The following is an 18,274-nucleotide window of genomic DNA, read 5'->3' as shown; positions in this document are numbered from 1 at the left end:
ATCCGAGAATAAATTCGCTTGCCTAATTGTGTCGATGCAAAAATTGCAACGCCGAATTGTTCGGACAAGATTTATCAATCTGATCAAATTGAAGAGTTGTGTAGTTTAGGGGGGGGGGGGGGGGACTCTTTTGACGGTCTAAAATCATACCTATTTTTAGGATTTTTTTTTTAAAGAAAATGAAAACATTTAGAGCAATTTGAGTTTGAGGGCTTTATTATTAATAGTTGCAAGATGATTTTGGAATTTTTTCAAAGAAATTAATAACAAAATGGCGGCATGGCGTATATAAGTAACGAACGACCACGTTTTCAATCCGGTAGCGCAGTTTCCTCAGTCAATTTTTTTCCGATCGACTTGAAACTTATCAATTCAAGCTCCTGGCTAAATTTTTGAATTTCAATCCCAACAATTTTTTATATAAATTTTGTAACAATTTTTTGATAGAAAACTGAAATTTTTTTTTCAACATTAAATCACAAACTCTAACCAGAAAAGATGTTTTCACCTCAATGCCGCCATTTTGTTCTTAACTTCAATAAAATAATTCTAAGATGTTCTTGAAACTATAAATAACAGAGCCTTCAAACTCAAATTGCGCCAAGTGTTTTCATTGACTTAGAAGAAAAACAAAAAAAACTCCTAAAAATCGATATGATTTTAGACCACCCAAGCTGTATCCCCCCCCCCCTTAAAGTGGGGTAAATTAAAACGCAGAGACTCCGGAATGTAGATGCTGCTGCAGCATGCATCCGCTTCTTTTTACCTGCCGCGTGCGTAGCAATGAAAGTTTTTTTTCCCCCCAAGGTCGTCTGAACGCCAGGACCTGTTACCGATATACGTATTAATTAATTTTGACGACACTTCCATCGTTCATACTTTCGAAAGAAATTTGTCCGTGTGCGTCTTTTTCTAAAACACTGTGTGCGCTCTTCCACGCTGTGTAAATATGTGCGTTTCGTGTGCGCGCCACTGTCCGTAAAACACGTTGGCATTACAATACGTGATTATAATGGACAAGAACCTTTACCACACCTGAAGAAAGTTACCCGGTTCTTCTCATCGTCTCATAGACGTTTAAATTCGCACGTAGCTCGGTACTGTTTCGTTTAAGAAATTGTCTCTAATCGTCATATCATACATGTTATACTAGAAACTTTCACCGATTGTCAGAGATCATGCAGGATATAAGAAAACCTTTACCTGTAATATTATTTAACTAAATCAGTGTCTGTTACAGTTTTTTATTTTCTTTCTGCTTACATCATAAAATGAAGCGAGAATTCTTTGTCCGCGACTTTTTCACGCGGGAATCGGATTATTGAGAACGAGGTATCGGCGAACTAAGCTACCGGAAAACGCTGACTCAGAACGAGATAATGAATGAATATTAGTCGTCACATGAGTGCGATGATCCTCGCGTTTCACCAGATACTTAATGCCGCTGCGAGTTAACAGCACAAAGCTGGATGTAATTGGCATATTCTGCACATTTCATACCTTTTGCATCACTGTTTTAAATGTATTCGCAGTATCCTTGTGTACGTATCTATGTATGTAAGTTACACAAATACGGAACTACGGTGTGCTGGGCATTGCTTAAAGCAAGCAACGAGTTAACTTCAAGGATTAAGTTGCAGCTCGATTTGCCGTTATTATATATATCTAGTAAATTATCAATGTTAACAATACTTCGCAATATTAATACGTACGTAGATACCTACTAGCGAAAAATAATTATCCAAGGTTGTATTTTTACAGGAATATAAATCTGTGTTTATTTTTTGCAAATTTCTTTTCCTCGTTTTATTTTTCTCGAAAATCTCTTGAATAAATATAATGACTGACAAAAAGACCGTACAAACAGTCTTGAAATTACAATTAAGAGTTTAGTATATATATTTATACTAATATACATAGCTTTGTGGCTATGTATAGTAGACTGTTTCAAAAAACACAACTCGAAAATATTGTTCAAAATGACGAAAAAAAGATGCTGTCCAAGTTTCAGCTCCTAATATCAATATTTAGAGGTGCATAATCGCGATATTCTATTTCCCATTTAAATAAGATGGGGAAATTTGTTTTTAAAGTTTAAAATTTTATAATTCGTCAACGCATTAGCGTACCGATAAGACCAGAACGCATTTTCGTAAGAAATTGAACGCTCTACAAAAAAGGTCTCTTACCATCTTATGATAAGTCTATCTCTTTCAAAAGTTATTCAAGGTCCTTTTTCCGTCATTTCTAACAATATTTTGGACTTGAATTTTGAAAAAAAAAAAATTAATTCGATTTTTTTTATACAATCTAATGTATAGTATAACAATCGTCCGCGTGATCCAGCTCGTATCGCGTCAAATTGTTATTCGTTCTGTTTTCTTTTCGATTATTTTCATTCGTGTATAATATTCGTTTATCGTCGATGCATAGAAGTGTAGAGAAAAAAAGGAAGCTGCCCGGAGGGAAAGTCTTAGCATGGCTAGACGTGAGGATCGTCGATCTATCGATGCTATTTCGAAGGACCAGGATAATAGTAGACAACTGCTGGAGCCGGAAGCTGCCACTGAGCTGCGTGAAGTTCTATCAGCTGAAGCAGCGTTCTTCTCACAGCAGGCAGAACCGTTTGTTCGGCGAGAAAAGCGTCCCGAACACTTCCAAGGAGCTGCTGCAACTGGGCTGGAAGTTCCGTGTCCAAATCCTTACCGATACAAGTCAGGATAAAGAAGAGGCAGTCGGTCTGAGGGAAAGAAAGCAGAAGAAACATGAAACACCAACGATCATGGTAGTCAAAAAACTGTATAAATTTTTGCGCAAAACAACGTTTGCATATTATTAAAATAAAGGTATTGTTGTTTCAAACATCTTATTGCGCTATTCTCAAAAAAAAAAAATCGGTTATGTAACAGTCTAGAAGAACGCTGCGGTGGGATGCTTTTGTACAGACGTAAGTCAACGATATTAATGACACTATTAATTATTTCACTATAATGAGAAAAAAATCACTGACAAATGCCAAACACCGTCGGCGAGACTAGTTTCTACGAACCCGATCGTATTGCATTTAAAACTCGAATGTACAATTTATACATGTATATATAATACACAAAATGATCATCCGCATAATGAATTACTCAACCGATGAAAAGATCCAGCTAGAAACGATCCATCATTTCATGCTCTGAGAGACGTGTGTTTATTATAAGTCTATGCGATATTTGACTAGCGCGAATCCGGTGTGAGGTCACCTTGAAATATATTATGTATTGTTTTTTTAAAAGAGAAACATAAAGAAAGGTTACAGACACCGTGACCAGCTTTTGAGAGAGTAGAAACCTCATAATGCAGTCGACCTTTTGAATTAACTCTATATACTATGTCACGTTGGGTAAATTTCACCCCCAAACATTACACACGTTAACCTTAACTTTTCCGATGTTTTACAATATTTAAAGAATAAATTCTGGTTAGGAAAACTGAGAGAGTTTTTCTTACGATCCTTAAAAAAATACCTAGATACGGCTTTTTTTTTTTTTAATTTTTCGAATTCATTGTTGAACCAGGGGTGAATTTCACCCTCGTGAAAGTTATGCGATTCCACGTAACTGTCACCTATCAGGATTAATCGATGTTACGTGGGTTAAATAACCGGTTGTTAAATTATCGTAAACATTCGGTACAATTTACTTATCAGATCTTTTCAATGAAATGTTAAATCAGAATTGCAGACAATGAATTTATACCTCAGCCAGGGAATTGACTATTGGCGGCTGGAGACAGTCTTGGCAACACTTCCACAGCAGAGTGAGAAGAACCCGTCCAGGAGGAACGCCTTCCTGCTGTGTCTTCAGCTGGAGCTGCCTGCGTTTAAGCTGAAACGACGAGGCAAGTAAGCAAGGATCAAAAATTGATAAAAGATTAGTAAACCGTTTGAAAAATTACTAGCGGTAAGCGTAATTTTATCCAATGATTGTGAACTCGAATGAAACAACATCCTTACGGATGCGACACAAATAATTGTTAGCAAGTCATCTATTAGAACAAGCTAAGACATTAAAAATTTTGAAAAAAGGTTTTATAATTGTATTGTATTTTGATATGCTTAAAATCTTGTGTTTTTCATCCGATTCTAATATTTTTCGACTCTATGACCAGATTGCCAAAACTTTTTTGTACAAACTTCGACGAATCTCACACGATAGTCTAGTTATACCGTGTAGAAATATAATTGTTAACAAATAACTGTCGTACATCTATTTTTACTCTACACTCTGGAGATAAGTAACTACTTTCATGCGATTTCTGGTAATCTGAACAAAAAAAGGTATCGAAATCTAATAAGATTACATTCAAACTGCCTAAATTTTAAACATATCTGTCTTTTTTACTGGTTTTTTATCCAGACGTTACAAGACCCATTCATCCTTAAATGGCGAAAGATTCGATTGGACGGTAATTTGATGAAGTGGTTGATGTTGGAACGAATTCGCTCACCTGGCAGTACATTTCGTTGAGAAACGTCATGAAGGCCGAGTGATGATGAAAGGCCGAGACCTCCTGGAGGACCTTACCACGTTCTTGATACAATTGCTGACACGTGTTAAGGAGCGACTCCAAGAACGTTTCTTTCACTTCTTTCTGGAACGATAAAAGCTGTCATTAGTATTATTGCGGCGATTATGCACCGTTTGCTGATGCATCAACCGTATCACGCACATCAAACCTTGCGAAGGTCTTGTATATGAGAGAAACAGAAAAAGAAGAAAAGAAAAAAAAAGAAAATAGTGCAAGCGAACAACCGACACGTCACGTACATAATGTACGGACAATTTATTTCTACGTACCTCGATTATCGTGATGCAAAGCTTTGCTGCCGGCTCCGCGTACCGACGATTTTCAACGACTCTATCCAGAATGTGTCGTACCAGTTCCATGAGAGCCCGAGAGTTCAGGAGATTGGGATCTGCAAGAAGGATTTTACGACGTTAGCATAAATGACATCCGTCTTCAAGTTCGGGAAGTGGCTTATGAATCTTGTACAAGCGATATGAGGATGATTTTTGCTTCATTTCTACGGTGAAGGGAGGAAACTACAGTTGAACAAAAGAGGCGGGGTTGAAATTCTAAATTTTGACAAGTTTCGAAAGCGAAAAATTTCGACTTTTTATTTTGTGGCGATACTTAATCAAATTTTGACGAGACATCAAAGTCTCGGATGGTCCAAAACCGAACGCTCAAAGTTTCGAAAGTGCGAAACTGAATTTAAAAATCTGAAACATCGAAATTTCAAGTGATAGAAGATTTTTAGATCATTCGAAACTTTGATGTTTCGCAAAAGTTTGATTTCTTTACTTTCAAGTTTAGCCACTAAGAAATTGCAATCAAGCGCTTTCGGAACTTTTCAAATTCTGAAGTTCAACCCTACCGCGAACAATAGCGAATTGATCACGTCCGTGATAACAATGAAGACATTCCTGGTACACTGTGACCGTAAAATTAACCGCGCGGTGCAGTTGAACGCCCGTTTTTTCGCATGAGTCATAGAATCCAAACGTTGCGTGCAGCGATGAAATGAGTTTTACTCCGCACGAGTGCGTCGAGTGGTGGGAAATAAGGAAATTCTTATCCAAACCATAAGACGCCACAGAGCGTGAAGATCACTGACCGTCAATCGCTTTGACAAGGTTGTCCTGAACACCGATAGGAAATCGGCCGAGTTCCGAGGCGTCTGAGATCGTCAAAGCTTTCGCCGCCAAGGCGTCAGCAGAGTTCAAACTTTTCGAACGCTTCAAGCCGTACGTCGATACGAAGGACGAGGACTTTACCAGCTTTCCCGGCCTGCCGGAACTCGTGTTTTTCGAATCTGTCTGGTCCATGCTGAAGTGCACCCGACTCGAACTCTGCGAGGGCGGAAAAAACAACCGATAATCACAGTGTCTCGAAAAAACTTGGCTTAGCTTTTTTTCTGATCGGTAAAGAGGAAAGCTCCGTTTCACGGTGCCTCTTTTTGCACCCACCGCGTCTCATGCAGACTAATAAAAATATCGTCGTTTAAATCCTGCAGACTTTTCCAAAAGGCAAAGATTCACACTTTAACCCTTTGATTTGCACATTGTAGTGCTGAGTCAGCTTTTATAAGAAAATAGTATTCCATGGTTTTTGGGATTGTTGATTGTGATTCTGAAATCAGATTTCAAAAATTCAAAATGGCGGATCCAATCTGGTGATCGAAAATTTGAAATTTGATCGAATCCGGTCAAAAAAATCTATGCAGTGGTTTTCGGAGTCGCTGATTGGATTCGCCATGCTGATTTTTCAAAATCTGATTTCTCCTGGACCAAGTTTTTTCTTCGAATTCGATCGAATTTGAAATTTTCGTCTGCCATATTGGATACACTATCATGTATTTTTAAAATCTGATATCAGATTCGTAATCAGCAGCTGCAAAAACTTGTAATTTATGCAAAACATGTATACGTGTAGAGGACTAACTTTCTCGTAAATGAATTATTCCTTCAATTCCCACGATTTTTCTCAATGGATTTGTTTCCAACAATAACAACTTACATTATATCGCAACAATTACTCTCGAGTATTAAAAACCTGTTAGTAAACCATCCATAAATAGGAAAAAACCCGTAAAGAAATATGTTTTCAAAGTTCTCTAAATATACAATCAACGGATACAAAATAGGTGGTAAGAATACTCGGCTCACCATAACTCAAAAGGTTAGGAAATTTTTGAAAACGGAAATAAGGTGGCCGTGGCTTACTCACTTGGTAAATAACGGGCTTACGAGAGAGCAAGAAGCGCGATAGGTAATGAAAAGAAACTGAAAGTCAAGTTCGCGTTGACTGACATACGTGCGTGATGTTACCACTGGAGGCAGAGGTATTGAGAGCATGTGGCTGACGAAGCATGGTTCCTGCCACCCCGACGTGATAACCACCCTGAGGATGGTGATGAAGGTGTTGATGGTGCTGATGAGGATGAAAGGAAGAAGGGTGCTGATGCTGCTGGAGCTGCTGTTGCTGATGGGCGTAGAGATACCGGTGGATGTTCCCGCTCGATTTACTGTGCTGAAGGTTGTACAGCGAATGGGGTCGTTCTGCGTTCGTGCCGTGACTTCTGCGAACAAATTATACAGCGAGAGATAGAAGGATCCCGATCGTGTCCTCTGCTCCGAGGTACGTCTGTTTACCCTCGTTTCGTCTCTTTCCTTTTCCTTCTTCTTTTTTTAATCATTTACAAGCCTGCGATTAGCGTAGATACATGAATTAGGAAGGTCACGACATGCCGGCTTTTGGTCTCGGAGGAAACGGGATTTGGATATTGGACATCTTGGTGTGAGTGCAATGGGACTGTGTTCGAGTTCGAATCGAATTCATTCCAAGCGGTTAGAAGCAATTATGACGTTGGCGGTAACCCACCTGTTCGACGAATCATATATCGACAAACAAGTTTGCCTGGTTCTCCCGGTACGTGTATAAGTGTATGTACCGTAATTTTTCACTACATGTTGAGTCATCTGTTACCGTTTATTTTTCACCCCTGTAAACGATCTTTTTGTTTTGGACGGTTGTGGAGGACATCGATCATCTGACACTGGTATTATTAATACAGCATTTTGAGCATTAGAAAGTTATACGTGAATTTTTTATTAACGTGCAGGACACATTAAGCGTTGTTATCCGAATTAGGCTTAACTTGTAGGCGCACGTAAGATAGGTCAGAAAAACAGGAAAAGATCAATTATTGCGGTTTATTATAATATGCATCACGATTCGTCACACTATTTCATTTATTCTTCACAATCAATTAATTTGCGTTAATAATTATTGTATATATGTATATCGACGATTACAGGTATTAGGTGCATGTTAGGCTATGTTTCGCAATTTATGCAAGAACAATGGCAACGTCGTTCGAATAAAAACAAATAACAATAGTCGCAGAACAAACACACGGAAACAAGGCGTCTAGGATTAGTGTATATTTACTTGGAAGGATGTGTGTGATCGTTTTGCTTCATTGTAAACTCCTTGGCGTGAGGATTCAAGTGTGGATTAATGGTGTTACTTGTCGTTCCGTCCGCTCTGACACCTGGCAACAGAAATTTTTCGACTTTACCAACCATTCGCAGGCTAAAAACAGCTGTATTTTATTATCGTGACTGACAATTCTGCGTATGTTGCAAGTTCTAACAGCTGAGTCACCGTTATCTTCATCATATATACTATATATACATATATATAGTAATTAAATATTTTCTGAAGCAACTGTAAAGTTGAAAATATAACTAACGTAACAGAGAATCGAATTTTCACCCGAAAATATTTGAATAACTTGGAAAAATGTTTGCAGGAAAACATAGGTAAATGTTTACAAACCTGGAGGGCGATATATTTGAATCGATGGTTTCGTCTTCGGGGTGGCTATGCTACTGTTCCGTTTTTGCAGAACGGCATCCCTCATCTGAAAAGATGTTGAAGTTTTATATCGAGAAGGAGGAGGTGGCAGGTAAATTATACTGATTTTATAACGGAGGTGGAAAAAAATGTTAGGATTATATTAAAGTCTCAAACACTCAAACTGTAAAAACTTTGATCGTACCTACGTTTACTTCACGTTCTTCAGAGATTAGGTGATTCAGATTGAATTAGTACAATGCCTCCAATATACGTGTACAATATTTATTATCAGCGGCAAAATGATTACAGCACTAAAGAGGCGTGCTTCTTACATCCTTCACACGTATACATTTTCACGGATCATACAATTAGTAATAATTCAACACATCTAAGAGCTTGGTGATTTGTTATTGCAATGGATCCGGCACCCTGGAGCTGAGCAGCAGTCGCTAATGAAGCAGCAAATGAAAAAAAGGAAACACCTATTATATTTTATCAGACTGCAATAATTATTCGGCAAATCGAGAATAATGACAATAGGTGCAGGTAAAGGTGTCGTTAAACATGAGGATGAAGTTAGTAACTTTACTGTAACGAGGAATGTTTATTAAAAATCGCCAATTCGCACCTCTGTGAATTTCCGAAATTTAGTCAATTATTACAAGCAAAATATTATACACTCATTCTGAAAAGCCAACTATTTTAAAGTCAATCTAAAATTGTTCAACAATGATTACTTTTTTTTCGTTTCTTATGTATCGTTATGTTAACGTTACTAACTTCAGCCTCGTCACTAAACAAAAATTAAATCTTCGATTATCTGTAATTCAAATACAGTACAGTACGAGACCGGTTCGCCTCCAATAACTCCGAAACGCCATTAGCCGTTAGTCACTAACGCATGCATGCACAAGTATAAAGGCGTCAACTTATACAGCCTCAGATTTAGCATTGCTCATATTTTTCGAACAGTTCAAATACCGCGGCGCGCATTGTCTCTTGAACAATTTTACAGCGACGTCTAATCCTTCCGCACACGTATTATCATATTCAAATTATTCTCTCAGATCCCGAACCGCGTGGTCACACGCACCGATATATTTCCTTGGTAACAGTTCCAACGCTTTTTCTGTTCCAATTTCTTTTTTCAAATTCGAAAAATTCCGTTCGATCATAACCCCGAGTTTACACAGACATATGTTTAAACTCACGGTGATAACTGGTGAACAATCATTGTTAAGAAAAAAAAGTGAACGATGGTCGCTGGTACACGTCTGACAGTTGAAATAAGCAGGGTCTAAAAGTGCAGAGAGCAGTTTATCCGTAGGAGAAGTTAACGCTCGGAAACTCAGCGGTGAAATGACGATAGTTTGAAATTTAAAATTTCGTCGAGGCAGGCGTGTGTCAGACACCAAAGAAGTTTTTCAACCTTTTTCAACCTAATTGCAGCTTATCGATGATTATTTAATTTACTTATATTATGCAAGAAGCGTACCACTTTCGAAGCGTGTTATTTCACCGTATAATACACAGAAGCTTATACTCTACTCTGGTGACTAGGAACTAATAATAGCAAGCGCAACCGTGAGTAAGAATATACATGTATATATCCACCATTTAAACGAAGACTGAAATACCCAGCGCGCTGCCTCCATACGAGAGATTCTTTTTAAACCACGGCGACAGCAGCAGCAGCATCAGCGCAGCGCATTTGCGCCGCGAATTTCATTGTACACGACGATATACGTATATAAAGAATATGATAATATCGTTATCGAATCGATATTGTGACACGCGCGTTCGGCGGTAACATTAATAACAACAACAACAATAACAATAAAAATAAATATATTGACTACATTTAATTTCATCATATTTTTCATCATTATTATTGTTGTCATTTATTTACCAGTATGTTACTTGAGGTACCATTGTCTTGCGATACAACAATCGCTTGTCAAATATTTTATCTACTTACGTAACACAACCCGGTGATCTTACCGATATAATTATACTTGTACGATACATATTTGTAGTTATATGCACGTATGTATGTACAAACGAAAGGTGTGCCGATATGGTTTTAACAAATGCGAATAAAATTTTAACCCCGTTTGCACAAGTGCGGAGCAACGTATTAATTATTAATGATCGGTATAAGTTTTTAGTTTTTTCCATCGGCATCGGTAAAACGAATTCGTGTATACATAATTTATACTTGCAGGCTTTTTCGGATGACGATGATCGTGATATTGTTGCTGTTTGTTCAATCGGCGCGACTCGCGATCCGCCGGCGCGCTTACAATATCGCTAATAATAGATACGCGTGCAGACGTAATTTATAAATCTGAAAAATCTTCAACCCAGCAGCGACACTATCTACTTCCGGTTCGTCACTTCCGATTCCCGATACTCTGTTTATACACAGCAATGACGCAAACGATATTAATTCATAATAAGATTAGACATTTAATATATTATAACAGAAAAAATCGTGCAGCGTTAGATTCATTCTATTAATTATACCTACGCTAATTTGTAGGGTAATACAATATTAGCGACACATTTTACCGTATAAAGTGTGATATTTCTCAATGTACCATAAAACGAGTCAGATTATTGCATACGAGAAAAATCGAAACTACCACCCACCTTGATCATCTGCAGGTATAATCAACGTGCGTCGCTCCGTCTACGACTCCATAAATCCCTCCGTTTTAGGTATTTAACAATACAACGTTAAAATGCAGTGTACAAAATCTCTGTACTCCACGCGCGTGACGAGGAGTCCTAGATATCCAACAAAGCTAAACTAATCGCGGTATGGCTCCCGGAATTATTCGAAGGTGTGTATATAATATGATCATGCGAGCTTTGTAGGTACGCGCGATACTCGCGAGGGACAGACGTACTTCCTAATAAGAATATAATTATACAACGGCATAAATATAATAAGGTACATGAAAAATTGTAATCCGTACGACACGATATTCTTCTGTATACATGTATATTATTATTATTATTATTATTATTTACACAAGGTGATTATCAATCGGGTACGTATGAGAGAGTCGGAGGATGTGTTTCCTTTGATCGAAATATCTATTAACTGAAATATCTAAACAAAGTACAATATACTTATCCCCCCCCCCCTACCTATTTCAGATCCAATGATTGGTTATGGAGAAGAGGCGCGGGCGGCATTTCGCTCGTGCCATATAAACGTTGCACACAAGCCATGCCATTATATCAAGCTCTGTAGTCATGTCGCCGATCCTTCGCTCCATGTAAGCGATAGTACGTTTCAAGGTTCGACAGCTCGTTTCACAGCCAGGTATACGCCTGTACAAGACTGTCATAATCCGATCACAGCTGTTGCGAGGCAGGCGAGACGTGCGGGTCAGACGGCTCAGCTCTGACTCCCACGCATCTTTTTAATACGTTAATGCACGTTTTAGCGCAATGTAGAATGTTGCGATCACCTAAATCGGAACGGCAGTTCGAGACTTGAAATTGCGTCTTATCGCTCCGCAGAAAACCGTTGAGGTGGTTGTATTTTTTCATTGACAGTGTTTTTTTTTTTATCCAAAGTAGCGTAACGCAACAAAGCGAGACGATGACAGCTTGACGAGAGCTGTTCGACGTGATTTGCGACGGTTGTTTAAAACCGTCGGCAAATTATTCGCTTCGTACTTATTTTGAATCGAGGTATATCGCAGGCTTAGCGCGCCACGCACGTTGGACAACGCATACTCGGAGGAGTCATGAACGCATACGTTTTTAAGATTCTCCATCTACCACGTATCTATGTAACTTGCTACTTTGTCAGTTTGTTGTGCTGCAGTAGGCAGACAGGCCTGTTATATGAGAGCGCTGCAATATACCTACGTTATGATGCAGCTTGGATTAAAGTTGATTTGCGCAATCCTGTCGTACACCCGTGTAATGCAAGTGAGTTTTTCCTAGTGAAACCGTGTGCGTATTTTTCAGCCAATTTAATACACGTATATACCTATGAATATCTCATAATCTTACGCTGCACGCACGTCGTGTGAAGAACCTGTTGTTTTTTTTTTTGTTTTAAAGAATCTGATGAAATATCATCACGCGAGCCGTCGCATGGATTATAATGCGCTTTGATTGTAATTGTCCGATTGTCAATTTGCATGGCTCCGCGTTGTACAATCACTTGTTTCTTTCTCTATTTATCAGCTCATTAATTCGGGATTCGGGTTACTGCATCATTTCGTAATACTTATAATTACGATATTTTACGATCTAACTCCGTAATAATTGAACCCAAACCAATTCCTTATTCAAATAGTCGAACGCTTCGAGAAATCTCGATAGTATCGACTTACGCTATCGACCCTTGTCAAATGCATAATGTAAAATGCGCCATCTTACGAATTACGTCATAACTAAAAATTGATCTATCAAGTGAGTATCGCGATCTTGCGACAGGCAGCGTGTAACCTAAAAATTCATGGCGGCAGCGGAGATTCTTGATGAAAGAAATATTGAAGGTAATATGAAGGTGTAAATGAAACCCAATTTGAAAAATAAACTTTTTGGGTTTGTTCAGACTTGCATTATTGCTTTTTCCCGCCATTCGCCGACGCAGGCAATAACAAACGTTCGATGAAGTTCGATCAGTTTGAAAATTGGCGCGCTAACTGGTTCCGAGATGGGAAAATGGCTGACAGGTGTAAAAATCGCGCGCGTCGGCATCCGGGGTACCGAACCGTGCGCGAACACGAAGCACGACACGACTTCAGGGATACCTAGTAACTGGTTAACACGCAGCAACGGCAGCGGCTAAAGTTAAACATACTTTGAACCCAATGTCTCGTGTCTCTAGATGAAGCCCTCGCTAGTATAGCGTGTTTGATAAACAACAGAAGGAAATGTCGGATAACACCGAGATTTTTGAGGATCGGAAAAGTGAAATGCTGGAGGACGAGGAGATGCCGACGTTTATAAGCGTTTCGAGCAAAGACATTAGCCTGCCGTATACAGCCGGGGAAAACATCCAGCAACTCCTGCCGCTTGATAACTCTGTGAACCCCTTGCGAGGCACCGACGAGCCGCCGGACGATTACGAGGGCCAGAGCCGTAGCCACACCACCGAGGAACGGGCTGACGAGGGTAAAGATGATAATGAGGAGGGCAGCGTTTGCATAGTCTCTTCCGGAGAGGAAGCCGACGACGTTGATCGCTTCTCCAGGTCCTACGACGAGGATATAGACGAGGAGGACGACGAGGAGGAGGAAGATGATGATGATGATGATGATGATGATGAAGACGACGATGATGATAACGACGAAGACGACGACGACGACGAGGAGGAAATTCATGGTGAAATCTGTCAGATTTCTTACTTTCCTGAATACGGTGTATATCTTTTTTTCTTTTTTTCTTGTTATCATATCCTATTTGTTCAACATCGCTCTGCAGACTGTTATTGTCAAGTCATCGATTCCAGCTCGAGCGATTCACAATTTTCCTTTCCTTACCCAAAGTTCTAATCTCAAAGATCTTTCTTTTTCCACCAAGTACACAGAACTTGTCACTTCAATGTTGGTTCTGCTTTAGACATAGGTGTTATTCATCCAAGGGATGAAGAAGTCGATGACGCAGATGACATGTTGGGTGATTTTTCGGAAGAGGAAATTGAGAGAGAAGATGTTATGTCTGATGACATGGCATTGAGATCCGATAAATCAAAGGTGACTAATCAACAACAGAGAAGTCAGTCCCTGCAAGATCTGTCCGAATATCGTCCGTTGCGCAAATCCTCCGTCACAAGTGTAAACAAGTACAGTCGCGTACAGAGCAAAGTGAAACGTTATATTCAGGACTTAAAAAATATGAGTAGGAGGTCAGCTGAGAGGCGCATGGCCATGGAAGAATCGAGAAGACATTCAGATTTTAGCGGAAAAGGTAGTTAAATTTTATTTGGTCTTTGACCCGGCATGTTCATAGTTTTGTTGTATTGTTGTTCTTACAGCCTGCCAAGATGAAGAGGTGAATGAATATGATCAGAAAACGAGAGGTCGAAAAAGTATCAAGGGCTACGCTGAACATGTGTTGAAAGACTTGGAAATAAGAGAACAGCTTAATCAGGAGGAGGGGATTGCTTTAACAAATGAAGATGTAAATAGCTGCGTAATACGAGAGGATGAAAATGATTTGCAAGCGAAAATTAATGCAAAGAATGTAAATCGCGAGCATCGACAAAAGGACACAACAATAAATGAAATGAATGTGGAGAACGACATTGCCAAGGTGAAAAAACCGAACATGAATGGCGAACTGTTGAGTGATGATTTGAAAAATATTAGGGTACCGAAACAAATAACAGTGAACTACGCTTTGAACGGTCAGACACAAGGACAGAATATTATGGATGTTCGATCGATCGGCTACGACGAATACATGAGAGGTAGCTCAAACTCGAGCATGGATAGAAACTTGGTAAATGTAGAATCTAATGAGAAAACTTCCTGCAATGAAGTAACGGAATACAAGAAAATGCAAATTACAAATGTTCATAGCGAGGCCCCGTCCTCCGAGATAGTAATTAAGAATGTTCAAAGTGTAAAGGAAACTCCAATGGAGGTAGTCGAGCATCAAGAGGACATTAAGACGGTAGTAGCTGTTAAAACTGATGAGAAAAATAATGCCGAAACACTAGCACAGTTAGCATTAGTTGTAACTCAGTTAAATCAAAAAACAACCCAGTGCAAGGAGATAAGAGAAGCATATGAGAAGACACTGTCGGAAAATTTTGAGCTTAAACAAGAATTAGAGGAATTGAAAAAAACAATATCCAAATTATCTGTCAACCAAAAATCGACTCCCCAACTGGTTGCCGTCGCAATACAAACTGACCCACCTCCAAATTCCCAGAAAATTGAAATTAATCCACCTACTAATGCCTGTACCAATCCAAAACTTTCCACTAGCAGTATGGGCTCTGCTGTTAGCTGCAACACGCAATGGACTGAAAGCCCTGGGAGTTTTCCAGCTTCCAACGGATCCATCAGACCGCTACCCAATCTGACACCACTTTCAAACGCTGAAGACAGCTTTATAGGAGCATCTGAAACCCCTCCTCGTCCACCTCATCAGCCTTCACATGCATTCCAAACTTCTTCAAAGATAATTAGGATGCTATCAAACATAACACGACGAAAGTCAAAAACCGATGATAATGTAATTGGGAATTCAAATATGGCGAATACCTTTGGAACGGGCTTCAGTAGTCCTGGAGTTTCTAGCTTAAATACACCGATCAATCATCGGGGTTCAAACAAGAGAAAAGCTACAGAAATGCCCGAGAATGCAAACTTTCTTCAACCTCCAAAGATCCCGCACAGAGTTGATGGCTCTAACAGATTACACAGAAGGACAAAGACCGAATTTAAGTATCCAGGAGATTATGTAAAGACTAACTCTCAACCCTTTGTGCCTCAATCAAATGACGCTAATAGACCTTTGGAGAACTTGGAAGATCCACCGAAAGAAAATGATGCTGTTGAAGATCTGGATTCCGGTGTGAAATGCTTTACATATCGTGAGGATGAAAATAGTTTGGAAACAAGCTTTCTTATCCAAGCTGAGGACGAGACAAAAAGTCAAGATGGCAAAGATGGTGAACGAGCTGCACCTGTTGTCCGTGAGTGCGGACCTTATTTACTCGGAAATGTAGAAGTTCGGATGACGGAAATAAATGGAACCATCAACATCTGGGGCAAAGAGGTCAGTGTTTTACAATATTTATTTATACATAGCTGGTTTGAATGTAATCCTATAACAAAACTGTAACTAATCGTGTATCTATATTTTGAGCTCTATTCTCTTGATATCAGGTTAGTCAAGAAACAAACACTGAAGATGAAACAGAAGAAGTCACTGATGAGATGGATGAAGCAAACGAGAGAGGATCTTGTGGGTGCTGGCAAAAGACACCAAACACACGGAATTTAACTGTTGATCCTCTTTCCTGCTCGACGAATAAAAAGGCAAAAATTCCACCATTGAGGCTTAGTGAATCTGGTCACCTGAAGAACTATAGTTCTTTCTTACCAACTATAGCTAAGGAGTCGACATCTGCTACAGATAACTTCAGAGAATGTCAAAACTCTAAGTATTCGATGAATCTTGAGAGAGATGATAATTGTCGGAAGTACGAGGCGCACAGTAATTCTCGAAATGTTAATCAATTGAAGAGATCCTCAAACTTTGCAGAAGACGAAAATACGAGAAATTTCGCAAAGAACTATTTTAGCTGTAATTGCGAACACGAACACTGTGATTATTCTCCACGTCACAGAGTTTCGAGACATTGTCATGGTGATCACGATTGTGCGTCCATCATTTCAAATTTAAGGGAAACGGGGAGATGTTCAAGATTGCAAAACACTAAAGATAACGATCAATCAAAGACTGAAGTGAACTTAAGTAGGAATCATTTGTTGCACTTTACTTCCAACTTGACGGACGAAAATGTAACTTGTTCTCACAGTATGAGGAAAAATACCACAATGGAAGATGACGACGATGATGTATTTAAGAAACCGTCTACTTCAAATGCAAGAGTAATTGAGAGCTGTTGTAGAAGTGTGGGTTGCAGATCGCGAAGTCCTTCGTTTAGTAATCTATCCACCGATCCCTTACTGTCGCACCATCCACACGAATCTTCCGAGGTTAGTATATCCTGGATAATCTTACAAAAAAATGAAACTCGCCATGTTATTTTTATAAAGTAAATCTGTGAGCCAACGGTACACTTCTTGCAGGTAAGACGTCGACGCTCAAGTGGAAAACGAGTACGTGGTATTCTCATGGACTTTTTGAGAGGCTGTGGAGACTGTCATGCTAAGAACATTTCTGACAACAAAGTTTCACCTAGTACCGTGCCCGAAATTCGTGTCAGATCTAGTACCCCTCCTCCTAGTCTGTTAAATCAATGTCGACAACGGACAACTCATTACGGATCAACAAATACTAGGTGTGTTATAAATTGATAGAAAAGGTGAAGTTTCAAAGTCTTACGTTTTCGAATCTGATGTTACAACAACATGTTTCATAAACTGTGTTAGTTTGAGGATAGTCTTAGTGACTATTGACCCAGCATGTTTGTAGCAGCAAAATATAAGGTAATTAATTAAAATATGCATTGCACAGGTGCAATCATACGGAATGCTGCGTTTCATGTGCCCGAAAACTAGAAATGGCTGCAGAAATAGAAGCCCAGCTGGAAATTTTTGGAGCAGAAATGGAAAGGCTACGCTCTCGATCGCAAGCAGTTCTTGGAATGTTGAACACGTTACACTCCGCAGATACGACAAACTGAACAGCCAAGCTATGAAGATCTGAATTGTGCTTTTCTCACCCGTTAAAAGTAGCTATCATTAGGTTTAATATCATTGTTCACGTGTTATTGAGTAACTCAGTTTATCAATGTAGATTTTATTTGTGGTTTGCAAATGAATTGCAGTGTCTTTGAAATGTTTCGTGTCGTGAAGCAATATTGTTCGTACATTTTGCTGGAAAACATATAAAGAGAAAGACTTCGAATATTTCATTGATGGTTCATTACATTTGTTCCAGAAATTACTTTGCTTTACCGTACTATCAACTGTTATACTGATTATTAGTTTTTTTAATAATTTTTCTTTATTTCTATTGACTCTATTACTTTTCATTATTTTAATTCTTAGTTTCAGTGACGAACTATGGGGGGGGGGGGGGGGGCAAACATTCCATGAATAAAAAACAGTGGATACGAAAAAAAAAAAATGCATATAATAAAGTTGAAGAGAACGGCGTTGATACTGAATTTCGTCGTTTTCAA

General features: G+C 39.1%; 2 protein-coding genes across 10 annotated transcripts; one reads left to right on the top strand and one right to left on the bottom strand.

The window, feature by feature from the left end:
• Positions 1-1,776: 1,776 nt before the first annotated feature.
• LOC124175144 lies at positions 1,777-11,463 on the bottom strand. Of its 8 annotated transcripts, none has more exons than XM_046555090.1 (10): positions 11,449-11,463; positions 8,615-8,861; positions 8,392-8,476; positions 8,002-8,104; positions 6,865-7,129; positions 5,666-5,900; positions 4,845-4,963; positions 4,495-4,638; positions 3,744-3,872; positions 1,777-2,740 (listed from the first exon to the last, which is right to left on the bottom strand). In XM_046555090.1, exons 3-10 carry the CDS (start codon positions 8,474-8,476, stop codon positions 2,513-2,515), a joined length of 1,308 nt encoding a protein of 435 aa, XP_046411046.1. In that variant the 5' UTR covers positions 8,615-8,861; positions 11,449-11,463; the 3' UTR covers positions 1,777-2,512. The 8 variants fall into 8 exon arrangements, with proteins under 8 accessions (XP_046411046.1, XP_046411044.1, XP_046411042.1 ...); XM_046555088.1 differs by lacking the exon at positions 11,449-11,463 and adding an exon at positions 11,065-11,412; XM_046555086.1 differs by lacking the exon at positions 11,449-11,463 and adding an exon at positions 9,908-10,016.
• Positions 11,464-12,600: 1,137 nt separating this feature from the next.
• On the top strand, positions 12,601-18,265 carry LOC124175125 (vacuolar protein sorting-associated protein 72-like). 2 transcript variants are annotated; one of them, XM_046555047.1, is made up of 6 exons: positions 12,601-13,770; positions 14,008-14,355; positions 14,423-16,176; positions 16,287-17,123; positions 17,217-17,428; positions 17,605-18,265. In XM_046555047.1, exons 1-6 carry the CDS (start codon positions 13,320-13,322, stop codon positions 17,771-17,773), a joined length of 3,771 nt encoding a protein of 1,256 aa, XP_046411003.1. In that variant the 5' UTR covers positions 12,601-13,319; the 3' UTR covers positions 17,774-18,265. The 2 variants fall into 2 exon arrangements, with proteins under 2 accessions (XP_046411003.1, XP_046411002.1); XM_046555046.1 differs by having other exon boundaries at positions 12,601-13,806.
• Positions 18,266-18,274: the final 9 nt, after the last annotated feature.

Source organism: Neodiprion fabricii, chromosome 2, assembly GCF_021155785.1.
Source record: "Neodiprion fabricii isolate iyNeoFabr1 chromosome 2, iyNeoFabr1.1, whole genome shotgun sequence".
Classification (NCBI taxonomy): domain Eukaryota; kingdom Metazoa; phylum Arthropoda; class Insecta; order Hymenoptera; family Diprionidae; genus Neodiprion; species Neodiprion fabricii.
The sequence above is the reverse complement of the archived record's forward strand: the minus strand, read 5'-3'. Positions and strand labels throughout refer to the sequence as shown.

What these genes read in the sequence shown, in the direction of transcription:
- LOC124175144 (XM_046555084.1), bottom strand. An exon ending in CCAGTGGTAACATCACGCAC is followed by an intron (nt 5,901 to 6,864) that starts GTATGTCAGTCA and finishes CCGCCCTCGCAG; the next exon opens with AGTTCGAGTCGGGTGCACTT. An exon ending in TAGTCAATTCCCTGGCTGAG is followed by an intron (nt 2,741 to 3,743) that starts GTATAAATTCAT and finishes TCTTTCCCTCAG; the next exon opens with ACCGACTGCCTCTTCTTTAT.
- LOC124175125 (XM_046555046.1), top strand. Translation starts at nt 13,320, where the DNA reads ATGTCGGATAACACCGAGATTTTTGAGGATCGGAAAAGTGAAATGCTG. An exon ending in TTCAGATTTTAGCGGAAAAG is followed by an intron (nt 14,356 to 14,422) that starts GTAGTTAAATTT and finishes TTGTTCTTACAG; the next exon opens with CCTGCCAAGATGAAGAGGTG. An exon ending in TCAACATCTGGGGCAAAGAG is followed by an intron (nt 16,177 to 16,286) that starts GTCAGTGTTTTA and finishes TCTTGATATCAG; the next exon opens with GTTAGTCAAGAAACAAACAC.